We start from the raw sequence: 21,628 nt of genomic DNA, 5'->3' as shown, positions 1-21,628 counted from the left end.
CTGAGGTAACCAGGTTTTGGAGCACTGATAATATGGGCTTTTCCTGTGTTGTCCGTAAACATGTTGTTTCATTTTTTCCCCTTGTCATGGGATCGTCACAGAACTCCTCCCTTAGAGAATAAGGAGAGACTCTTGCTCTAGGAAGTGTAGACACCAGTGTGCACTAAACAGGGAGGTGAACCTTGGTAGAGGATGGAAAATTTGTTTGGAAAAGGGGATTTTTGGATCAGTGCTTGTGCCTCTCACTCTCTGTCTGAAATGGAACACCCCAGAATATGAGGATTTTCTGTATCTAGAGCTTGAAGACTAGCCTTCTCCGTATTTTGTGCTCTTCATTAAATGATCACAGTATAGTCTGAGGTCAGCTTTCTTCAAAAGGAATGACCTTACAGGCAGAGAAGATAGCTATAGCTGGAGACTGTTACCTCATACTATAGACTCAGATGTGTAGGATAGGTTCAGATCCAGCTGCCCAAGCTCAATTTGGAGGACATGCCATTCTTGGTACTATTCACTCTGAACTATAGATTTCTTTGTCTACTTCTCTAAGACACCTTTCTGGTTTGTGTTTAGTGCTTAGCACACCAAACCACTGTCCTTCAATTATGATAACAGTGAATCATTTCTGTGTGCTTACTATATACCATGTAACTTACTATACAGCAGGTAACTCACGTAAGTTAAGAATGTTTTATTCATTTTGTCATCACAACCACCTATGGGATTGCCCATTTTACAGATGATCAAATGAGCTTTCTGGAGGTGAAGTGACTCTTGCATCTCCCAGAGCAGCAGCTCCCAGCCAGTGCCGGCCCTGCCTGCACTCAAGACCTCGGCAAAGCAACCAGAGCCAGAAACAACCTTGAGAGAAGCTTTCAATGACTTTCATCCACTTTGTCGCCCTTTTATTCTCTTCTCCTCTCCTGCATTTTTCCCTATCTCCTGGTACAGTTCGGGATATGGATGCCTGTCCCCACACAAAAACACTTGGGATTCATTCCTGATACTGCAATTCATCCCAATTTTCCGCCATTAAAAATTAGATCTCACCTACTTGTTTGGGTCAGAGAGATGTGTGTTTTAAAATCTCCAAGGAAGGAGGCAGGGACTGTGCCCTCAGATGATTATTGGTGAAGGGAATTTATGCTTCATTTCAGTTTAAGAGAATGTTGCTGTGTCTCTGCCTAGGACAGGCAGCCCATTGTGGCCCTGGGTGATGAGGGAAGCCCACAGAGACCAGGGTTTGTGACCTTGGCTGCCAGTGTCTGCAGAGCCAGAATTGAGCTAATCCCTTGAAAGGATGAGTGCTGATGGGCAAGTGTATGGTCGGTTGCTATCGGGCTTCTTGATCTCTCAAATTCTAGGTGACAAGATCAATGCATGCTTGAGGGACCCTTCCCAGCAGGCTCTGGGGGCTACAAACTGGTTCAGGTGTGGAATGTCATACTACTTTAGCTTTGGTTTTTCTATGAAAACCAAACAACGAAAGACTGATGAATTCAAGAACTCTAAAAGTGTGCAGGCAATAATTCTGTTCGGGAAAAGGGAGGTTTGTGGCTCTTCCCAACATTGGCCTTGAAAGAGCTTTGCTGCAGGGTGGCTACTATTAAAATGTCAAAAAAATGGAAGATGCTGTTGAGGCTGCAGAGGAAAGGGAACGTGTGTACACTGTTGGCCTGAGTGTAAATTAGTTCATGGAAAAAGTAATGCAGAAAGCACTTTGGAGATTTCTGAAATAATTTAAAACAGAACTATGATTCCACCCAGCAATTCCTTTACTGGGCATTTACCCAAAGGAAAATAATTGTTCTGCCAAAAAGATTTGCTCTTGCATATCTGTAACAGCACTATTCACCGTAGCAAAGCCATGGAATCAACCTAGGTGGCCATCAGCGGTAGACTGGATAAAGGAAATGTGGTACATATACACCGTGGAATACTATGCAGCCATGAAAAGAATGAAATCATGTTATTTGCAGCAACATGGATGGAGCTGGAGACCATAATCCTAAGCAAATCAACATAGGAACGGAAAACCAAATATCATGTTCTCATCTATAAGTGCGAGCTGAGCATTGGGTACACATGGGTATAAAAATGGGAAGAGTAGATATTGCAACTACTAGAGGGAAGAGAGAAGGAGAGTGGAAAGGGCTGAAAAACTACCTATTGGGTGTAAGCTCACTGCCTGAGTGATGAGATCATTTGTGCCCCAAACCTCAGCATCACACAATATACCCATGTAACAAACCTGCACATGTACCCCCTGAATCTAAAATAAAAGTAGAAATTATTATTTTTTTAAAATGCGTCCTGGGCCAATAGCAGTGGCTCATGCCTGTAATCCCAACACTTTGGATTACTTGAGGTCAGGACAACAAAACCAACCTGGCCAACATGGTGAAACACTGTTTCTACCAAGAATACAAAAAAAAAAAAAAAAAAAAATTAGCTGGGCAGGGTGGCAGGTGCCTGTAATCCCAGGTACTTGGGAGGCTGAGTCTCTTGAACCCAGGAGGCAGAGGCTGTAGTGAGGAGAGACCATGCCACGGCACTCCAGCCTGGCTGTGGTGATTCAGAAGGAGATGTTTTGTGTGAAGGCTGAGGTGGGGGCTCTTCAGAGCCTCTGTGGGAAGGAGGGCATAAGCCGTGGTGGTGGACAGAGTTGCAGCTTTCTGCTTCTTTGCCCTATTGTCTGGACCCACAGGTGAACAGTACCAGCCTCAATCCCAACCACATACTCTGGAGACCTTCACATCTCACGGTTCCATGTGAGCAAATGGACTGGGAAAGCTGTGTGACTTGAGAACATGCAACCACATGGCCTGCCTCTCACTCAGTATTTTGTCTTGGATTTTGAATAAGCATCTTTTGCTTGTTAGGTGTTTTTGTTGTTGTTGGTGGTGGTTTATTTTACACTGAACACTTGGAAGAAATTCCATGGTTATCTGTGACTTTCATGCCCTGTTTCTGCTGACAACCCTTCTGAGTGGGGTGACTCACTCTTCTGTGTAAAGAGTCTACGTGGCCCAGGTAGGAGGTGGAAGCAGGCATCTGGAGGCCATTGGGATCCTTATGTCTGTCTCTTGGCTTCAGGTAACCAGCTGGGCTTTGATAGGAGTGATCTGAATGGAGACAGAAAACAGTGGAAACTAACACTCCCCGCTCAGTCCTGTTTATATGAAGGATTTGGTTCTTCCCTTGACTCTTGAGTGATGATGACATTCAGACGGGACACTGACATTATGGTAAGAAAGGGAAAAAGTGTAAGTTTCCTCTCTATCTGTCTACTGTATATATTTCTCCATAAGCCGACAAACTCAACGCTGTAAGGTGAACTAGGGTCTGCGTTTGTATTCCATAAAAACCAAATCCATGTTGAACAAACTAATGTTTTTATGCAGTGACTTTCTGGGTAAACCGTGTGTATCTGTCCATTGTGTGTGAGCGCTGAGCCCTGTTTTCCTCTGAAGGTAGTAAGTGGTAGCCGTCTCCTCACATGAATCACATCTGGAGCACAGATGACCTTCTCAAGGTAATTGATCTTACACATTTACCGTTTACCAAACAAGTGTCTGATGCTTACTTGTTTGTATTCCACAGCATGTGGACTGCGGTCCCCTGTGCTTGCCAGGAATGCTGTGCTCCATGTAGAGGTTTTACTCTACTCATCACTGCAGTTTGCATGCTCCTCCGTGGACACTCGGAGACCTGTGCTGTGTTCCCTGTAACTGGAAGTGTGCTCTGAGCTTGTCTGTCTCCCTTGGCTGTTCTTGGCCCTTGGTACCAGCTCCCAGGGGTGTCCACAAGCACTTGGGACAGAAGGTGAAGGTGGAATTTTAAAGAGAAGCTTGCTTGGATCTTCAGTGACAACCTTGACAAGCTACGGCCCGAATATGGGCCCTCTCAGAATTGTCAGGAGGAGGTTTTGCAGGTGCCACACGTGCCATGGGCCCTGCCTCCCTCTGCTGCGTCCAGTGGGTGCAAGCCAGTCAACGTGTGGCCAGAGTGGCTGGACAGTGTCACAGCCTTCTGATGTCTTTCCTTCCATCTTTTTAAAGGAGTCCCTAATAACTCACTTGAAGTGTTTCAATGGCAAGCAAGTTTTATGAAAATGAATACTTCCTCAGTTAATTGATCAAATGGGTGAATCCTGGTCCTCTCTAGTTTCTTTCCCTGGTCATAGTCATAGTGGGGAGCTGGTGTTGGCTGTGGGATTCACTGCAGCATCCTACCCCAAAGGCAAAGAAGAGGAAAATGAAGAGTGCAGAGCTGGGCTTGATTCCCAAGTCACAGTCAGGCTCCCGCTATGGTAGGCGGGACATCTCTCTAGCTGCTCACAGAGATGGAACTAGGGAATTGAGGGAAGAGTTAGGGGCCAGGGATATTTACTTGAGTCTGATTTTCCAGGTGAATAGGAAGGGGGGCTTTGTCCAGGGTTTGGTGCTGACACATTCTTGGTAGAGGCATGTCATCACCAACGGCATTTGTCGTCGTTGTATGTTAGCAATAAGATTCAGCTGGTCAGATGTTTTGGGCCACCTTGACGATGCTGACACATTTTCTGTGCTGTGATTGTTCTGAAGGCAGAGTAGCTCTAACCACTGTGAGAAGCCCAAATAAAAATCAATACCCCCCACCAAAGACCACTGTTCTGAAACACACTTTTCTCTAGAAAACAGTGCCCCCCTTTCTCCCAAGCTTCTTATTTTTGGATTCCATCTCTTTGTATGTGCTAATCTAGTGTACCATGGAACACATTTTGGGAGCTGGGGGCTCTGCTTACCTTTAAGGGGGACTGGCGTGTCTGACCTGAGATTGGAGGATGCTTTCCAGTGTGAAGGAGTGTGAGGGAGCAGGCACAGACACAGTGAGAACAGGGTCATTTTATTGGTATAGAGACTGCAGAGGGACCAGGGGCTTTAGCTGTTGGCAGCTATGGTGTTCTTAATCCAGGTCAAATAGTTGTAGACCTTGGTGTAGACTCCAGGCTTGTTCTTCTGGGCACAGCCATCGCCCCAGGAGACAATGCCTTGGAGCTGTCCATTGGAGACAACAGGGCCACCAGAGTCACCCTGGGGTGAAGAAGGTACAAGTTGTATGGAGAGATGGAGGAGGAATATAGCTATATTTACTCTGAACCTTAAAAGACCCCTTTCCAGGCAGCTCTGTGGCTCCACGTCCTTCTCACGGTGGCCCTTTCTCTTTTCTTCCTAAGCAGACAGCATGCAGCCCAAGGGAGCCTTCCTCACTTCTCACTAGGGGCACTGCAGGGAGCATCCTCAGCCCCACCACCTTGGGAGTTCCAATCTTTTTCCCAGGTAAGGCCTGGGTATCAGTGGGAGCCTCTGCATGGGAAGGGTTGTTCAAATCACCTGGCAGGAATCCTTGCCTCCCTCAAGGAAGCCCACACAGAACATGTTGCTGGTAATCCTTCCAGGGTAGGAGGCTTCACACTTAGCCTGGGTCAGCACAGGAGCTTCCAGGCACTGCAGCTCATCTGGATAGTCAGCTGTGAGGATCAGGAACAGATCAAAGAAAGTCGAAATATGGGTCAGGCCAGAGAAGGAGACAATAATCTAGGATGGAACATTGAAGAGGAACATTGCCTCTGGGGAGGACTCCAAAACATAAGTCCTGGAAAGGGATTCTGGTTTTAGTTCCCAAAATGATCACTGTTGAACCCCTCCCAAGACGTGATCATAGCCAGTTCTCCATTTGTCCTGTCTTGATTTTAGGAGTCAAGTCCTTGAGACTTCGTATCCTCTGGTGCCCAGTGCAGAGCCTGTGTGTGATGGGCACTAGAAATGCCTCTTAACCCTGGAGGCGAGAGGATTTAAGTTAAGGGGCATGCTTCATTCTGGAAATTGTGAGGATGGAGGGAAGTAGAAGGACAAAGGGTCCCACTCACCACCAGAGCTCAGAGTGTTGCCCCAGCCAGAGATGAGACACTTGGCGCCAGCAGCTGGAGGGGCGGTGGGCAGAGAGATGGTAGACACGCGGGCATTGATGACAGCAGCTGAGGAGAGCTTGATCAGCATGATGTCATTGTTCAGAGTATTACTGTTATAACTGGGGTGGCGAATGATCTTGGCTGCATTGATGAACTGCTCAGTTCCCTCCAAGACTTCGATGTTGTGCTCTCCCAGTCTCACCTGGATGCGGCTGATGGACAAGGAAGGCATGGTGAAGACCTTCTCTCACAGCCGGGGCACCCATCCCACTTCCACAGGGTCCTTAAGCTCCCTGCTCAAGGACAGCTCTGGAGGGATCGGGTGGGCTGTGTAGCCATATCACACGGGCAGCAGAGGGATGTGGGTTAGTGCAGGTGTGAGACCCAGGACATTTCTGCTTCAGAGGTTGGTGGTAGTGGGGTTGGGAAGAGTCAAAGGGATCCCACCGGAGGCTGCTCCTCAACCAGCCTTCCCAGTCTCTTTCCCACAATCTCCACAGTCACTAGCACTGTGGGCACAAGGAGCTCCTTGTAGTTTTCCCAGCATTCTTCACCCCAGGCCTTTGCTAACTGTGCACAATGTCTGTTCCTCCCTCTTTCTTGGCCTGGTGAACACCACCCTTCTGTGTAATCTAATCCAAGGGTAGCCATAGTATTAGCATCTCCTGGGAACTTGTTAGAAATGTAAATTCTTGGTTCTTACCCCCACCTACTGATCAGAACCTTGGGGATGGGACTCAGTGATTTGTGCCTTAACAAGCCTGCAGGTGTTTCTGGTGCATACTCAGGTTTGAGAGTTCTTTGCCTAGGCAGAGTTTCTCAGCTCTGTCTATGCACGCTACAGTTACTGGAAGTAGAGTGTTATATACTCAGATATTCACACCCTCTTTCTGAAAATTTTAAGTTTATCGCCCTGGGATGGGACACAGGCATTAGTATTTTTGAATTCTTTCTAAGGTGGCTTTAATGTGTAGCTAACCAGCAAAAGGTACTTGGCTGCTTTTCTCACTAGCTCTGACCACCCCAAGATCATCCCTGCCTGTTTTTATGACCACAACCCTTGCTGTTTCATGGTTTTGCCTGGGTGTGAGAGGTTCCTGTCTTGTGTTCACTCTCTGCTCTGGAGAGTCAGCTGCTGCCAACAAGTTTTCTTCTTCACCATCTCTCCCATCCATCTTACTCAACCTCAGTATTTCTCTGAGCTGAAGTCATGCTCCACCAGGCAGCCTGGCTGGGAGCTTTGCCGTCAGGGGCCCCACACTTACGTCTTGTAGCAGTGACCTGCTGACACCACCCACTGTTTGTTAATGAGGGAGCCACCGCAGAAGTGGTAGCCAGAATTCAGGGACACCTGGTAGGGGAGAGAATTCTTCCCACAGGTGTAGCCCCCAACGATCTTGTCATCATCGTCAATGGGGGCAGCAACTGGAGTGGAGACGGGAAGGGAGAAGGCAAGTCAGTAGCATGTTAGGGGTGCTGCTCCCAGCCTGCAGTTGCTTCCTTCTAATTAGAAATGGTTTACAAGCACAGTGAGGCTAGGCAAGGGAGGGAGCGCAGCCACCCCTGGTGAGCATCACTGGATGTGGCTCCCAAGTCTCTGTGTCTCCAGGGCACATAGCTAGGTACCCAGTGGGGGCTCAGACCTCTCCTGGGGTCACCAGGCTGAGGATGCAAGGAATGTCCTCACAATGCTTTCAGTGGGATAGGAGCTGGGATGTGATTGTCTCACCCACTGGGTGCTTCTCTCTTTTATTCATGAGCTGTGTACTTCTCCTGGCTATTTGAGTCCTGGATTGTCAGGATACTTTGGCCAAGCTAGGAAAACCCCTGGCTGTGGAGAACTTGCCAAGACCAGCTTCCCCTATAGCTCAGATCTGTGCAGTTAGGGCCGCGTTTAGGGCAGCCCCCAGGTTCACTTCGACAGAACAAGGGTAGATGTTGTTATTGGCCAATAGTATAGCAATTCTTAACCTTGGCTGTATGCTTGGAAATATTAAGAATCACCTGGGAAGCTTAAAAGCCCAGAACACAAGCTGCACCCCAGACAAATGAAGTGAGAATTTCTAGAGCTGAGTCTCTGGCATGAGTAATTTTTCAACCTCTCCAGGTGCATCCGAGGTTAAGAGCAGCTCTAGTGGTGCTATTGTGGTGCTGTAGGAGCCAAGCCTGAAGCCTGCTGCTTCATTTCTTGGGCCAGCCCCACCTGACCTCCTTTCCTAGCTTCTCCAACCACAGCTCGGATATAGATGAATGACAGTGGTGGGAGTGAAATCAGGGAGAAGTTGAAACAGGAGAGCCTTAAAGAGAGCCCAAACAGGATGGGAAATAGAGATGCCATATGGAGGAAATAGAATATCAGAGCACAGTCAAAAGGGGAGAGGTAGCAAGAATGGAAGGGCATGTGTCTGCCAGGAAATGGTGTGCGTGGAGCCTGAGGCAGGGCATGATACTCACCAGCAGCTCCCACAAAGGCAAGGATCAGGAGTGGATTCATGGTGGTAGAAAGTGCCTGACTGGTGGTGGAGGACCCATCTTTATAACTCCCGAGGATCGGGAGAGGAGGTGTCTGTGAGGTGAAGGTCACCACTCCTCCCCGTACAAACACACCTGCAGCTTTCCCCTTCCCAGGGTCTTGCATCAGCTCGGCTATATTTGGCCACTCTGTGGGTTTGTGATTTAAAAGTGATAAGGAAACTTGTCTTCTGAGAGGAGAGAGGGTGATTGGCTGTTTCCTACAAGGATGGTGGAATGGGGAAGACAGGGAAAACCAAGCCCTGGATCACACAGCTGGGCTTTCTTAGGCCCAGGAGATGAGGCTTAGAAGGAGGGAAAATGGCCTCGCTATTTAGGAATCCTTTTATCTATTGGGGAAGTATTTAATGTTCTTAAGGAAGGACAAGCGATGGTAATAAGCTTGGCTTTTCAGTGTCCTGGAGCCCCCAAGAGAGGAGCGAAGTCTTATCTAAGGCTCATTCCTGTGAAAATAAAGATGCTTCCCTCCAGTCAGTGTGCCGGCACGTCAAATCCAAGACTTTGGGAACAAGAATTCCAACACTAAGGGATAAGGGGAAGGGAGACTCGCATTTCACAGGATTCTGGGCTTCCAGATGGCTCTCCTTGCTACCAAGGCTTAAGGATGGGAAGTGTTGCAAAGAAGGAGGGGCACAGGTTAGTTAGGAACTTGCTCAGTGCATCTGGAGGATGGAAAACCAATGGCACTCTCCTCCCCTTCTTCAATGTGAAGACATTTGTCTGTCTCATGTGCATTGTGTCATAAGTTCTTTTCATGCAGCCTCACCATTGCCCTGGCAACCTGCATTCAGGGCGATGCAAACTGATCCACCTGGTCAGGGCTGTCAGCCTGAACCACAATGGCATGCCAGAGTTTCAACCATGGTCAATCTGGGTTATGAGCTGATCTGAGAATCAGCAGTAGGTAGAGATTACATGGTAAATGGGTCACATATTGGGTTCAATAACGAAGATGTGGAGGGGTGGGTCTAGAATTTTCTGTCTTAGATGCTGTGAGATTATGCTGGGCTCAGTACAAAGTGAATCTTCCCAGATAATATCCTGATTTGGGCCCTAGCAAGGTTGCTAAGACACAGTTGTGTAATTGACTGAGGCACAACTTGGCCAGGGTAGTGTGGAGATGGAGATGCTGTGTCTGCTCAAGTCTAATGATGTAAGAAAAGAAGAAGCTTTCTTATGAGGGTGCTTTCCCTTCTTAGCAACTCAGAGCTCAGGTTGGTGATGGGCAGGAGTGAACAGAGTTCAAGTTTGAATTCTTTGAAAGGTAAAAGAAGGAGGGATGTTCTGGAGATGGTGAACAAAATGAGCAAAGCTCAGAAACTTGGTGGTGAAATTGGGCATGGCCAGGGGGATAGTGGGAGGAAGCAAATGGAAACCAGAGGGAATTGGAAAAAATGCCAAAATGGGGCCCATGGAGTTGAGAGGTCATACAGAGTACCTTCGAGTTCAGCTCCTGCCATGGCCGCCGAGCCAGCTTCCCCACAGCCAGGAGACCCACTGCTCGGAGACCCCCTCTCCACCTCGTACCTCCTCTAATCACGGATGGGCTCATACCTAACACTGCTATATTTAGATGGTGCATGGTGCCTGACAGCTTTAGAAGAGTTTTCACGTAAGCAACTGTGGTGCATTGTTTTCATTTTGGTGACTTTGACAGTTTAACTTCCCACAGACATACTAATTGTGATTTGTGCAGAGCAAAAGTGTTTCCATTTATAGAGGAAGACAATGAGATTCAGAATGATTCTGTCTTGCTAAGAATGCAGATCTTGGCAGAGCTGATCATAAGACCAACAAGCCATGGAGTGCATTGTGAAGTGTGGGAATTGCTGCAGGTGGCATCTAAAAGGCAATTTATTGAGGATCAGGACAGAGATCCCCAGAGGACAAACTACATTTGATTCCTTCCTGGTGCTTTTCTTCCTGGCAGAAATAGATGATTGAATTCATCTTTCTCCTGGCACCTTGTCTCAGAGCCTTACCTTGCCACAGTTCCTGACCCATCCAGGCCATGACTGCTATGTAGATGACACACCTTTCTGCTCATGAATAACTGGCCAAGCCTGAGGTAACCAGGTTTTGGAGCATTGATAATATGGACTTTTCCTGTGTTGTCCCTAAGCATGTTGTTTCATTTTTTCCCCTTGTCATGGGGTCTTCACAGAACTCCTGCCTTAGGGGATAAGGAGAGGCTCTTGCTCTAGCAAGTGTAGGCACGACACCAGTGTGCACTAAACAGGGAGGTGAACCTTGGTAGAGGATGGAAAATGTGTTTGGAAAAGGGGATTTTTGGATCAGGTGCTTGTGCTCTGACTCTCTGTCTGAAAGGGAACACCCAAGAATATGAGGATTTCTGTATCTACAGCTTGAAGACTAACCTTCTCCAGAATTTTGCGCTCTTCCTTAAATGATCACAGTATAGTCTGAGGTCAGCTTTCTTCAAAAGGAATGACCTTACAGTCAGAGAAGACAGCTATAGGTGGAGACTGCTACCCCGTACTATAGACTCAGATGTGTAGGATAGGCTCAGATCCAGCTGCCCAAGCACAATTTGGAGGACATGTCATTCTGGGTCCTGTTCATTCTGAACTATAGATTTATTTGTCTGCTTCTCTAATACATCTTTCTGTCTTGTGTTTAGTGTTAGCACACCAAACTACTGTCTTTCAATTATGATAACAGTGAATCATTTCTGTGTGCTTACTATATACCATGTAACTTACTATACAGCAGGTAACTCATATAAGTTAAGAATTTTTTTTCATTTTATCATCACAATCACCTTGTGATTTTACATTTTGGAGATGATCAAATGATCATTTTACAGATGATCAAATGAGCTTTCTGGAGGTGCAGTGATTCTTCCATCTCCCAGAGCAGCAGCTCCCAGTCAGAGCCGGCCCTGCCTAAACTCAATACCTTGGCAAAGCAACCAGAGCCAGAAAGAACCATGGGAGAAGCTTTCAATGACTTTCAGCAACTTTGTCCCCCTTTTTTTCTCGTTTCCTCTCCTGCATTTTTCTCCATCTCCAGGTTCAGTTCTGGATGTGGATGCCTGTACCAACACAAAAACACTTGAGATTCATTCCTAATACCACAATTCATCTCGATATTCGCCCCCCGCCTTTTAAAATCAGATCTCACCTACCTGCTTGGGTCAGAGAGATGTGTTTTAAAATCCCCTAGGAAGGAGGCAGGGACTGTGCCCTCAGATGATTATTGGTGAAGGGAATTTATGCTTAATTTCAGTTTAAGAAAATGTTGCTGTGTCTCTGCCTAGGACAGGCAGCCCATTGTGGCCGTGGGTGATGAGGGAAGTCCACAGAGACCCAGGGTTTGTGACCTGTGGCTGCCAGTGTCTGCAGAGCCAGAATTGAGCTAATCCCTTGAAAGGATGAGTGCTGATGGGCAGGTGTATGGTCGGTTGCTATGGGGCTTGTTGATCTGTCAGATTCCAGGTGACAAGATCAATGCATGCTTGACGGGCCCCTTCCCAGCAGGCTCTGGTGGTTGCAACCTGGTTCAGGTGTGGAAGATCATACCACTTTGCCTTTGGTTTTTCTTTGAAAAACAAACAATGAAAGACAGATGAAAACAAGAATTCTACCACTGGGCAGGCAGGAATTCTCTTCTGGAAAAGGGATATTTGTGGCTCCTCCCCATGTTGGCCTTGAAAGAGCTTGGTTTTGGAGTGGCTATTATTAAAATGTCAAAAAAAATAGAAGACGCTGGTGAGGCTGCAGAGGAAAGGGAACACTTATACACTGTTGGCCAGAGTGTAAATTTGTTCATGGAAAAATTAATGCAGAAAGCAGTTTGGAGTTTTCTGAAATAATTTAAAACAGAACTAGCATTCCACCCAGCAATTCCTTTAGTGGGCTTTTATCCAAAGGAAAATAATTTTTTCTGCCAAAAAGACACATGGTCTTGCATATCCGTCACAGCACTATTCACAATACAAAGCCACGGAATCAATCTAGGTGGCCATCAGCAGTAGAATGGATAAAGGAAATGTGGTACATATACACCGTGGAATACTACACAGCCAAGAAAAGAATGAAATCATGTCCTTTGCAGAAACATGGATGGAGCTGAAGGCCATAATCCTAAGCAAATTAACATAGGAACGGAAAACCAAATATCAGGTTCTCACTTATAAGTTTGAGCTGAGCATTGGGTACACATGAATATAAATATGGGAACCATAGACACTGCACTACTAGAGGGAAGAGAGAAGGAGGGTGGAAAGGGCTGAAAAACTACCTATTGGGTACTAAGCTCACTGCCTGAGTGATGAGATCATTTGTGCCCCAAAGCTCAGCATCACACAATATACCCACGTAACAATCCTGCAGATGTAGCCGCTGAATCTAAAATGAAAGTTGAAATTATTATTATTTCTTTTAAATGGGGCCTCGACCAGAAGTGGTGGCTCATGCCTATAATCCCAAAACTTTGGAGCACTTGAGGTCAGGAGTTCAAAACCAGCCTGGACAACATGGTGAAACCATGTCACTACTTAAAAAAAAAAAAAAAAAAATTAGCTGGGCATGGTGGCGCGTGACTGTAATCCCAGCTACTTGGGAGGCTGAATCACATCAACCCTGGAGGCGGAGGTTGTAGTGAGCAGAGATCATGCCACGGCACTCCAGCCTGGCTGTAGTTGAGCCAGAAGGAGATGTTTTGTGTGAAGGCTGAGGTGGGGGCTCTTCAGAGCCTCTGTGAGAAGGAGGCCCTAAGCCATGGCTGTGGACAGAGTTGTGGCTTTCTGCTTCTTTGCCCTTTGATCTGGACCCACAGGTGAACGATTCCAGCCTCGATCCCGAGCACACACTCTGGAGACCTTCATATCTGACGGTTCCATGTGAGCAAATGGACTGAGAAAGCTGGGTGGCCTGAGAAAATGCAGCCCCTTGACCTGGTTCTCACATAGCATTTTCTCTTGCATTTAGAATAAGCTTTTTTTTTTTTTTTTTTTTTTGCTTATTTTGTATTTTTGGTGGTGGTGGTAGTGGTTTATTTTACACTGAACATTTGGAAGAAACGTCGTGGTTACCTGTGATTTTCATCAAACCTTCTGAGTGGGGTGACTCACTTTTCTGTGTAAAGAGTCGCCCAGGTAGGAGGTGGAAGCAGCCGTCTGGAAGGCCACTGGGATCCTTATGTCTGTCTTTTGGATTCAGGTAACCAGCTGGGCTTTGAAAGCAATGATCTGAATGGACACAGAAAATAATGCAAACTAACACTCCCCCGCCGGCCCAGACCTGTTTATACAAAGCATTTGGTTCTTCCCTTGACTCGAGTGATGATGATATTCAGACGAGGCATTGACATTATGGTAAGAAAGGGAAAAAAATGTATCTGTTTTGTCTATCTATCTACTACTGTATATGTATCTCTACAAGCAGACAAACCCAAGGCTGTAAAGTGAACTAGGGTCTGAGTTTGGACTCCATAAAAACAAAATCCATGTTGAACAAAGTGATGTTTGTATGCAGTGAATTTCTGGGTAACCCAGGTGTATCTGTCCATTTTGTGTGAACCCTGAGCCCTGTTTTACTCTGAAGATAGTGAGTGGTAGCCGTCTCCTCACACAAACCACACATCTGGAGCACAGATGGCCCTCTCAAGGTAATTGATTGTATACATTTACTGTTTACCAAACAAGTGGCTGATGCATACATGGGTGTATTCCACAGCAAGTGGACTGCAGTCCCCTGTGTTGGCCAGGAATGCTGTGCTCCATGTAGAGGTTTTACTCTACTCATCACTGCAATTTGCATGCTGCTCCGGGGACACTTGGAGGCCTGTGCTGTGTTCCCTGTAACAGCAAATGTGCTCTGAACATGTCTGTCTCCCTTGGCTGCTCCTGGTCCTTGGTACCAGCTCCATGGGTGTCCACAACCACGTGGGACAGAAGGTGAAGGTGGAATTTCAAAGAGAAGCTTGCTTGGATCTTCGGTGACAAACTCGGATGAGTTACGGCCCCAACATGGGCCCTCTCAGAATTGCCAGTAGGAGGCTTTGGCAGGTGCCACAGGTGCCACTTGGCCTGCCTCCCTCTGCTGTGTCCCGTGGGTGCAAGCCAGCCAATGTGTGTCCAGAGTGGCTGGATCATGTTATAGCCCTCAGATGTTTTTTCTTCCACCTTTTATAAAGAGTCCCAAGTAACTTGTAGTGTTTCAAAGGCAAGCAAATTTTATGAAAAGGAATCCTTCTTTAGTTGATTGATCATATGGGCGAATCCTGACCCTCTCTAGTTTCATTCCCTGGTCAGAGTGGGGAGCTGTTTGTAGCTGTGGGATTCACTGCAGCGTCCTACCCGAAAGGCAAAGAAGAGTGCAGAGCTGGGCTTGATTCCCAAGTCACAGTCAGGCTCCCGCTATGGTAGGCGGGACATCTCTCTAGCTGTTCACAGAGATGGAACTAGGGAATTGAGGGAGAGTTAGGGGTCCAGGGAGATTTACTTGAGTCTGATTTTCCAGGTGAATGAGAAGCGAGGGCTTGGTCGAGGGTTTGGTGTCTAAACATTCCTGGGAGAGGCACACCATCACCAACAGCGTTTGTCATTATTGTTGTATGTTAACAATAAGATTCAGCTGGTCAGATTTTTTGGGCCACCTTGAAAGTGTTGACAGATTTTCTGTGCTGTGATTGTGCTAAAGGCAGAGTAGCTCTAACCACTGTGAGAACCCAAATAAAAATCAATACCCCCCACCAAAGACCACTGTTCTGAAACACACGTTTCTCTAGAAACAGTAATAAAGCCCCTCTTTCTCTGAAGCTTCTTATTATTTTTGGATTCCATCTCTTTGTATGTGCCAATCTAGTGTACCATGCAGCACATTTTGGGAGCTGGGGGCTCTGCTTACATTTAAGGGAGACAGTCCTGTCTGACCTGAGAGTGGAGGATGCTTTCCAGTGTGAAGGAATGTGAGGTGTCAGGCACAGACACAGACAACGAGAGAAGGGTCACTTTATTGGTACTGAGACTGCAGAGGGACCGGGGGCTTTAGCTGTTGGCAGCTATGGTGTCCTTAATCCAGTCCACATAGTTGTAGACCTTGGTGTAGACTCCAGGCCTCCTCTTCAGGGCACAGCCATAGCCCCAGGAGACAATACCTTGGAGCTCTCCATCGCAGACCACAGGGCCACCAGAGTCACCCTGGGGTGAAGAAGGGACAGGTTGTATGAAGAGAGAGATGGAGGAGGAATATAGCTACATTCACTCTGAACCTTAAAAGACCCCTTTCCAGCCAGCTCTGTGCCTCCACGTCCTTCTATGGTGGTGGCCCATTCTGTGTTCTCCCTAAGCAGTCAGCATGCAGCCCAAGGGAGCCTTCCTCACTTCTCCATGGGCTCACTGCAGGAAGCCTCCTCAACCCTGCTACATTGGGAGTTAAAATCTTTTTCCCAGATGGGGCCTGGGTATCAGTGGGAGCCTCAGCATGGGAAGGGTTGTTCAAATCACCTGGCAGGAATCCTTGCCTCCTTCAAGGAAGCCCACACAGAACATGTTGCTGGTAATCCGGAAAGGGTAGGAGAGTTTACACCTAGCCTGGGTCAGCACAGGAGCATACAGGCACTGCAGCTCATCTGGGTAGTCAGCTGTGAGGATCAGGAAGAGATCAAAGAAAGTTGAAATATGAGTCAGGCCAGAGAAGGAGACAATAATCTAGGATGGAACATTGAAGAGGAACACTGCTCCTGGAGAGGACTCCAAAACATAAGTCCTGGCAAGGGACTCTGGCTTTTAGTTCCCAGAATGATCATTGTTGAACCTAAGACATGATCATAGTAAGTTCTCCATTTGTCCTGTCTCTTGATTTTAGGAGCCAAGTCCTTGAGACTTTGCGTCTCTCTGGTGTCCAGTGTAGAGCCTGTGTGTAATGGGCACTGGAAATGTGTCTTAAGCCTGGTGATGACAGGTTTTAAATTAAGGGGCATGGTTTGTTCTGGAAATTGTGAGGATGGAGTGAAGTAGAAGGGCGAAGGGTCCCACTCACCACCAGAGCTCAGAGTGTTGCCCCAACCAGAGATGAGGCACTCGGTGCCGGCAGCTGGAGGGGCGGTGGGCAGAGGGATGGTGGACACATAGTCATTGATGATGGCAGGTGTGGAGAGCTTGATCAGCATGATGTCATTGTTCAGAGTATTCCCGTTGTATTTGGGATGGCGGATGATATTGGTTGCATTGATGAACTGCTCAGTTCCCTCCAGGACTTCGATGTTGTGCTCTCCCAGTCTCACCTCGATGTGGCTAATGGGCAGGGCAGGCATGGTGAAGACCTTCTCTCATAGCCATGGCACCCTTCCCACCATCCCCAGGGTCCTTAAGCTCCCTGCTCATGGACTGCTCTGTAGACATGGGGTGTGATGTGTGGCCATATCTCATGGGCAGGAGAGCAGTGTGGGTCAGTGCAGGTGTGAGACCCAGAACATTTCTGCTTCAGAGGTTGGTGGTAGTGGGGTGGGGAAGAGTCAATGGGATCCCAGAGGAGGCTGCTCCTCAACCTGCCTTCCTAGCCTCTTTCCCACAGTCTCCACAGTCACTAGCACTGTGGGCACAAGGAGCTCCTTGTAATTTTCCCAGCATTATTCACCCCAGGCCTTTGCTAACTGCGCACGGTGACTTCCTCCCTTCCTTTTTGGCCTGGTGAGCAACACACTTCTCTGTATTCTAATCCAAGGGTAGCCATAGCATTAGAATCTCCTGGGAACTTGTTAGAAATGTAAATTCTTCATCCTTACCCCCATCTACTGATCAGAACCTTGGGGATGGTACCCAGTGATTTCTGCCTTAACAAGCTTGTAGGTGGTTCTGGTGCATACTCAGGTTTGAGAGTTCCTGTTGTAGGCAGTGGTTCTCAGCTCTGTCTATGCACTCTACAGTTACCAAGGTAGAGTGTGAAATACTCACTGACATTCACAACCTCTTCCTGAAAATTTTGTGTTAATTGCCCTGGGATAGGACACAGGCTTCAGTATTTTAAAAAAATTCTTTCTTAGGTGGCTTTAATGTGTGTCTAACCAGCAAAAGGCACATCCCTGCTTTTCTCACTAGCTCTGAGCACCCCAAGATCATCACTGACTGCTTTTACGACCACAGCCCTTGCTGTTTCATGGATTTACCTTGGTGTGAGACGTTCCTGTCTTGTGTTCACTCTGGTCTGCAGAGTCAGCTGCTGCCAGCAAGTTTTCTTCTCCACCACCTCTCCCATCCATCTCACCCAACCTCAGTATTTGCCTGGGCTGAAGCCACGCTGTCCCAGGCAGCCTGGCTGGGAGTTTTGCAGTGAGGCACCCCACACTTACGGCATGTAGCAGTGACCGGCTGACACCACCCACTGTTCGCTGATGAGGGAACCACCACAGAAGTGGTAGCCAGAATTCAGGGACACCTGGTAGGGAACAGAATTCTCCTTACAGGTGTAGCCCCCAACGATCTTGTCATCATAGTCAAAGGGGACAGCAACTGGAGTGGAGATGGGAAGGGAGAAGGCAAGTCAGTAGCATGTTAGGGGTGGGGCTCCTAGCCTGCGGTTGCTTCCTTCTCATTTGAAATCCTTAAGAAGCACAGTGAGGCTACGCAAGGGAGGGATGGCTGCCACCCCTGGTGAGCATCGCTGGATGTGGCTTCCAAGTCTCTGTGTCTCCAGGGCACATAGCTAGGTACCCTGTGGGTGTTCAGATCTCTCCTGGGGTCACCAGGCTGAGGTTGCAAGGAATGTCCTCACAATACTTCCAGTGGGACAGGAGTTGTTGGGATGTGGTTGTCTCACCCACTGAGTGCTTCTCTCTTTGTTCATCAGCTGTGTACCTCTGCTGGCTATTGGAGCCCTGGCTTGTCAGGATAATTTGACCAAGCTAGGAAAACGCCCTGGCTGCGCAGACCTGTCCATGACCAGATTCCCTCATAGCTTAGAACAGTGGAGTCAGGGCAGATTTGAGGGCAGCCCCCAGGCTCACTTTGACAGAACAAAGGTAGACGTTGTTATTGGCCGATAGGACAGCAATTCTTAACCTTGGCTGCATGCCTTGAAATGTTACAAATCATCTGGGAAGCTTAAAAACCCAGAACATAGGTTGCACCCCAGACAATGAAGTTAGAATTTCTAGAGCTGAGTCTCTGGCGTGAGTAATTTTTCAACCTCTCCAGGTGCATTCGAGGTTAAGAGCAGCTATAGTAGTGCTATTCTCCTGCTGTCAGAGCCAAGTCTGAAGCCTGCTGCTTCATTTCATGGTCCAGCCCCACCTGGCCTCCCTTCTCAGCCTCTCCATTCACGTGTTGGATATGGACGAATGGCAGTGGTGGGAGTGAAATTAGGGAGAAGCTGAAATAGGTGAGGCTTAAAGCGAGCCCAAGGGGGATGGGAAGTAGAGATGCCAGATGGAGGAAACAGAATATCGGAGTAAAGTCAAAAGAGAAGAGGCAGCAAGAATGGAAGGACTTATGTCTGCCAGGAAAGGGGTGGTTGGGGTCTGAGGCAGGGCATGATACTCACCAGCAGCTCCCACAAAGGCAAGGATCAGGAGTGGATTCATGGTGATAGAGTGTCCCTGACTGGTGGTGGAGGACCCGTCTTTATACCTCCCGAGGATTGGGAAAGGAGGTGTCTGTGAGGTGAAGGTCACCACTCCTCTCAGCACAAACACACCTACAGCTTTACCCTTCCCAGGGTCTTGCATCAGCTCGGCTATGTTTGGCCACTCTGTGTGTTTGTGATTCACAGGTGATAAGGAAACTTGCCTTCTGAGAGCAGAGAGGGAGACCGGCTGTTTGCTGCAAGGATGCTGGGATGGGGAAGACAGGGAAAGCCAAGTCCCAGATCACACAGCTGGGCTTTCTTAGGCCGAGGAGATGATGGTTAGAAGGAAGGAGAGTGGCCTGGCTGCTTAGGAGTCTTTTTGACTACTGGGAATGTATTTAATGTACTTAAGGAAGGACAAGCATTGGTAACAAGCTTGGCTTTTGAGTGTCCTGGATCCCCCAAGAGAGGAGGAAAGTCTTATCTAAGGCTCATTCCTGTGAAAATAAAGATGCTTCTCTTCAGTCAGGCTGCAGGCATGTCAAATCCAAGACTTTGGGAACAAGAATTCCAACACTAAGGGATAAGGAGAAGGGAGACTCGCATTCCACAGGATTCAGGGCTTCCAGATGGCTCTCCTTCCTACCAAGGCTTAAGGATGGGAAGTGTTTCAAAGAAGGAGGGGGCACAGTTTAGGTAGGAGCTTACTCAGTGCATCTGTAGGATGGAAAACCGATGGCACACTCCTCCCGTTCTTCAATGTGAAGACATTTGTCTGTCTCATGTGCATCCTGTCATGGATTCTTTTCAAGCAGCCTCATGTTAGCTCTGGCAACCTGCACTCAGGGTGATGCAAACTGACCCACCTGCTTGGGGCTGACAGCATGAACCAGAATGACATGCCCCCGATCAGATGTCAGAGTTTGGACCATGGTAAATCTGGGTTATGATCTGATCTTAGAATCAGCAGTCGGTAGAGATTTTAGCACATGTTAAATGGGTCACATGTTGGATTCAATGATGGAAATTTGGAGGAGTGGATCTAAAATTTTCTATCTTAGATGCAGTGAGATTATACTGGGCTCAGTAGAAAGTGAATCTTTCCAGAGAATATCCTGATTTGGGCCCTAACCAAGGCTACTAAACACAGTTGTGTAATTGACTGAGGTACAACCTGGCCAAAGCTGTGTGGAGATGGGAATGCTGTCTCCACTCAAGTCTAATGATGTAAGGAAAGAAAGAGCTTCCTTATGAGGGTGCTTTCCTTTCTCAGCAACTCAGAGCTCAGGTTGGTGATGGGCAGGAGTGAGCAGAGTTCAAGTCTGAATTGTTTGAAAGGTAAAAGTATCAGGGATGTTCTGGAGACAGTGAACCAACTGAGAAAAGATCAGAAACTTGGTAGTGAAATTGGACATGGCCAGGGGATAGAGGGAGGAAGCAAATGGAAACCAGAGAGAATTGGGAAAAAATGTCTAAGTGGTGTCTGTGGAGTTGAGAGGACACACAGAGTAACTTCAGTTTCAGCTCCTAGCATGGCTGCTGAGCCAGTTTCTCCACAGCCAGGAGACCCACTGTTCAGAGACCCCTCTCCACCCTGTACCCCCTCTAATCAGTGATGGGCTCATAGCTAATGCTGCTATATTTAGATGGTCCCCAGTGCCTGACAGCTTTACAAGAGTTTTCATGTAAGTAACAGTGGTGAATTACTTTTCATTTTTGCTGAGTTTCACAGTTTAACTTCCCACAAACATGGTAATTATGATTTGTGCAGAGCAAAATAATTTCCACTTATAGAGGAAGACAATGAGATTCAGAATGATTCTGCCTTGCCCAAGAATACAGATCTTGGCAGAGCTGACAATAAGGCCAATGGAAGCCATGAGAGCACTGTGAAGTGTAGGAATTGCTGCAGGTGGCATCAAAAAGGATATTTATTGAGGATCGAGGCAGAGGTCCCCAGAGGTCAAACTGTACATTTGATTCCTTCCTGGTTCTTTTCTTCCTGGCAGAAATAGATGATTGAATTCATCTTTCTTCTGGCACCTTGTCTCAGAGCCTTACCTTGCTACAGTTCCTGACCCATCCAGGCCATGACTGCCATGTAGATGACACACCTCTCTGCTCATGAATAACTGGCCAAGCCTGAGGTAGCCAGGTTTTGGAGCATTGATAATATGGGCTTTTCCTGTGTTGCCCCTAAACATGTTTTGTTTTTTTCCCCTTGTCATGGGGTCTTCACAGAACTCCTCCCTTAGAGAATAAGGAGAGACTCTTGCTGTAGCAACAGTAGACACCAGTGTGCACTAAACAGGAAGGTGAACCTTGGTAGAAGATGGAAAATTTGTTTGGTAAAAGGGATTTTTGGATCAGTGCTTGTGGTTCTGACTCTCTGTCTGAAACTGAACACCTAAGAACATGAGGATTTTCTGTATCTAGAGCTTGAAGTCTAGATTTCTCCACTATTTTGCGCTCTTCCTTAAATGATCACAGTATAGTCTGAGGTCAGCTTTCTTCAAAAGGAATGACCTTACATTCAGAGAAGACAGCTATAGGTGGAGACTGTTACCTCATACTGTAGACTCAGATGTGTAGGACAGGTTCAGATCCAGCTGCC

General features: G+C 47.4%; 2 protein-coding genes across 4 annotated transcripts; both read right to left on the bottom strand.

Moving 5' to 3' along the window:
• Positions 1-4,291: 4,291 nt before the first annotated feature.
• Positions 4,292-8,447, bottom strand: LOC119621579 (serine protease 1). Its single transcript, XM_073008683.1, has 5 exons — positions 8,408-8,447; positions 7,219-7,390; positions 5,912-6,165; positions 5,376-5,512; positions 4,292-5,075 (listed from the first exon to the last, which is right to left on the bottom strand). The coding sequence occupies exons 1-5, from the start codon at positions 8,445-8,447 to the stop codon at positions 4,923-4,925; spliced, it is 756 nt and encodes a 251-aa protein (XP_072864784.1). The 3' UTR covers positions 4,292-4,922.
• A 7,014-nt stretch (positions 8,448-15,461) lies between these two features.
• LOC140709710 (putative trypsin-6) lies at positions 15,462-20,268 on the bottom strand. 3 transcript variants are annotated; one of them, XM_073009433.1, is made up of 6 exons: positions 18,991-19,030; positions 17,801-17,960; positions 17,406-17,447; positions 16,492-16,745; positions 15,957-16,093; positions 15,473-15,650 (listed from the first exon to the last, which is right to left on the bottom strand). In XM_073009433.1, exons 1-6 carry the CDS (start codon positions 19,028-19,030, stop codon positions 15,498-15,500), a joined length of 786 nt encoding a protein of 261 aa, XP_072865534.1. In that variant the 3' UTR covers positions 15,473-15,497. The 3 variants fall into 3 exon arrangements, with proteins under 3 accessions (XP_072865535.1, XP_072865534.1, XP_072865533.1); XM_073009434.1 differs by lacking the exon at positions 17,406-17,447 and having other exon boundaries at positions 15,462-15,650; positions 18,991-19,113; XM_073009432.1 differs by lacking the exons at positions 17,406-17,447; positions 18,991-19,030 and adding an exon at positions 19,723-20,268.
• Positions 20,269-21,628: the final 1,360 nt, after the last annotated feature.

This window comes from Chlorocebus sabaeus, chromosome 21, assembly GCF_047675955.1.
Source record: "Chlorocebus sabaeus isolate Y175 chromosome 21, mChlSab1.0.hap1, whole genome shotgun sequence".
In the NCBI taxonomy this organism is placed as follows: domain Eukaryota; kingdom Metazoa; phylum Chordata; class Mammalia; order Primates; family Cercopithecidae; genus Chlorocebus; species Chlorocebus sabaeus.
Note: the sequence above shows the minus strand (reverse complement) of the source record. Positions and strands in the feature narration are given on the sequence as shown.

Excerpts from the sequence above, each read along its gene's own strand:
- LOC119621579 (XM_073008683.1), bottom strand. The coding sequence starts at position 8,447 with ATGAATCCACTCCTGATCCTTGCCTTTGTGGGAGCTGCTG. Across the intron at positions 6,166-7,218 it reads GCAGGTCACTGCTACAAGAC|CCGCATCCAGGTGAGACTGG; the intron begins GTAAGTGTGGGG and ends CTTGTCCATCAG. Across the intron at positions 5,076-5,375 it reads GAGGCAAGGATTCCTGCCAG|GGTGACTCTGGTGGCCCTGT; the intron begins GTGATTTGAACA and ends TCTTCACCCCAG.
- LOC140709710 (XM_073009432.1), bottom strand. The coding sequence starts at position 19,804 with ATGCACATGAGACAGACAAATGTCTTCACATTGAAGAACGGGAGGAGT. Across the intron at positions 17,961-19,722 it reads CCATCCTACAGATGCACTGA|TTGCTGTCCCCTTTGACTAT; the intron begins GTAAGCTCCTAC and ends TCTCCACTCCAG. Across the intron at positions 16,746-17,800 it reads GCCGGTCACTGCTACATGCC|CCACATCGAGGTGAGACTGG; the intron begins GTAAGTGTGGGG and ends CCTGCCCATTAG.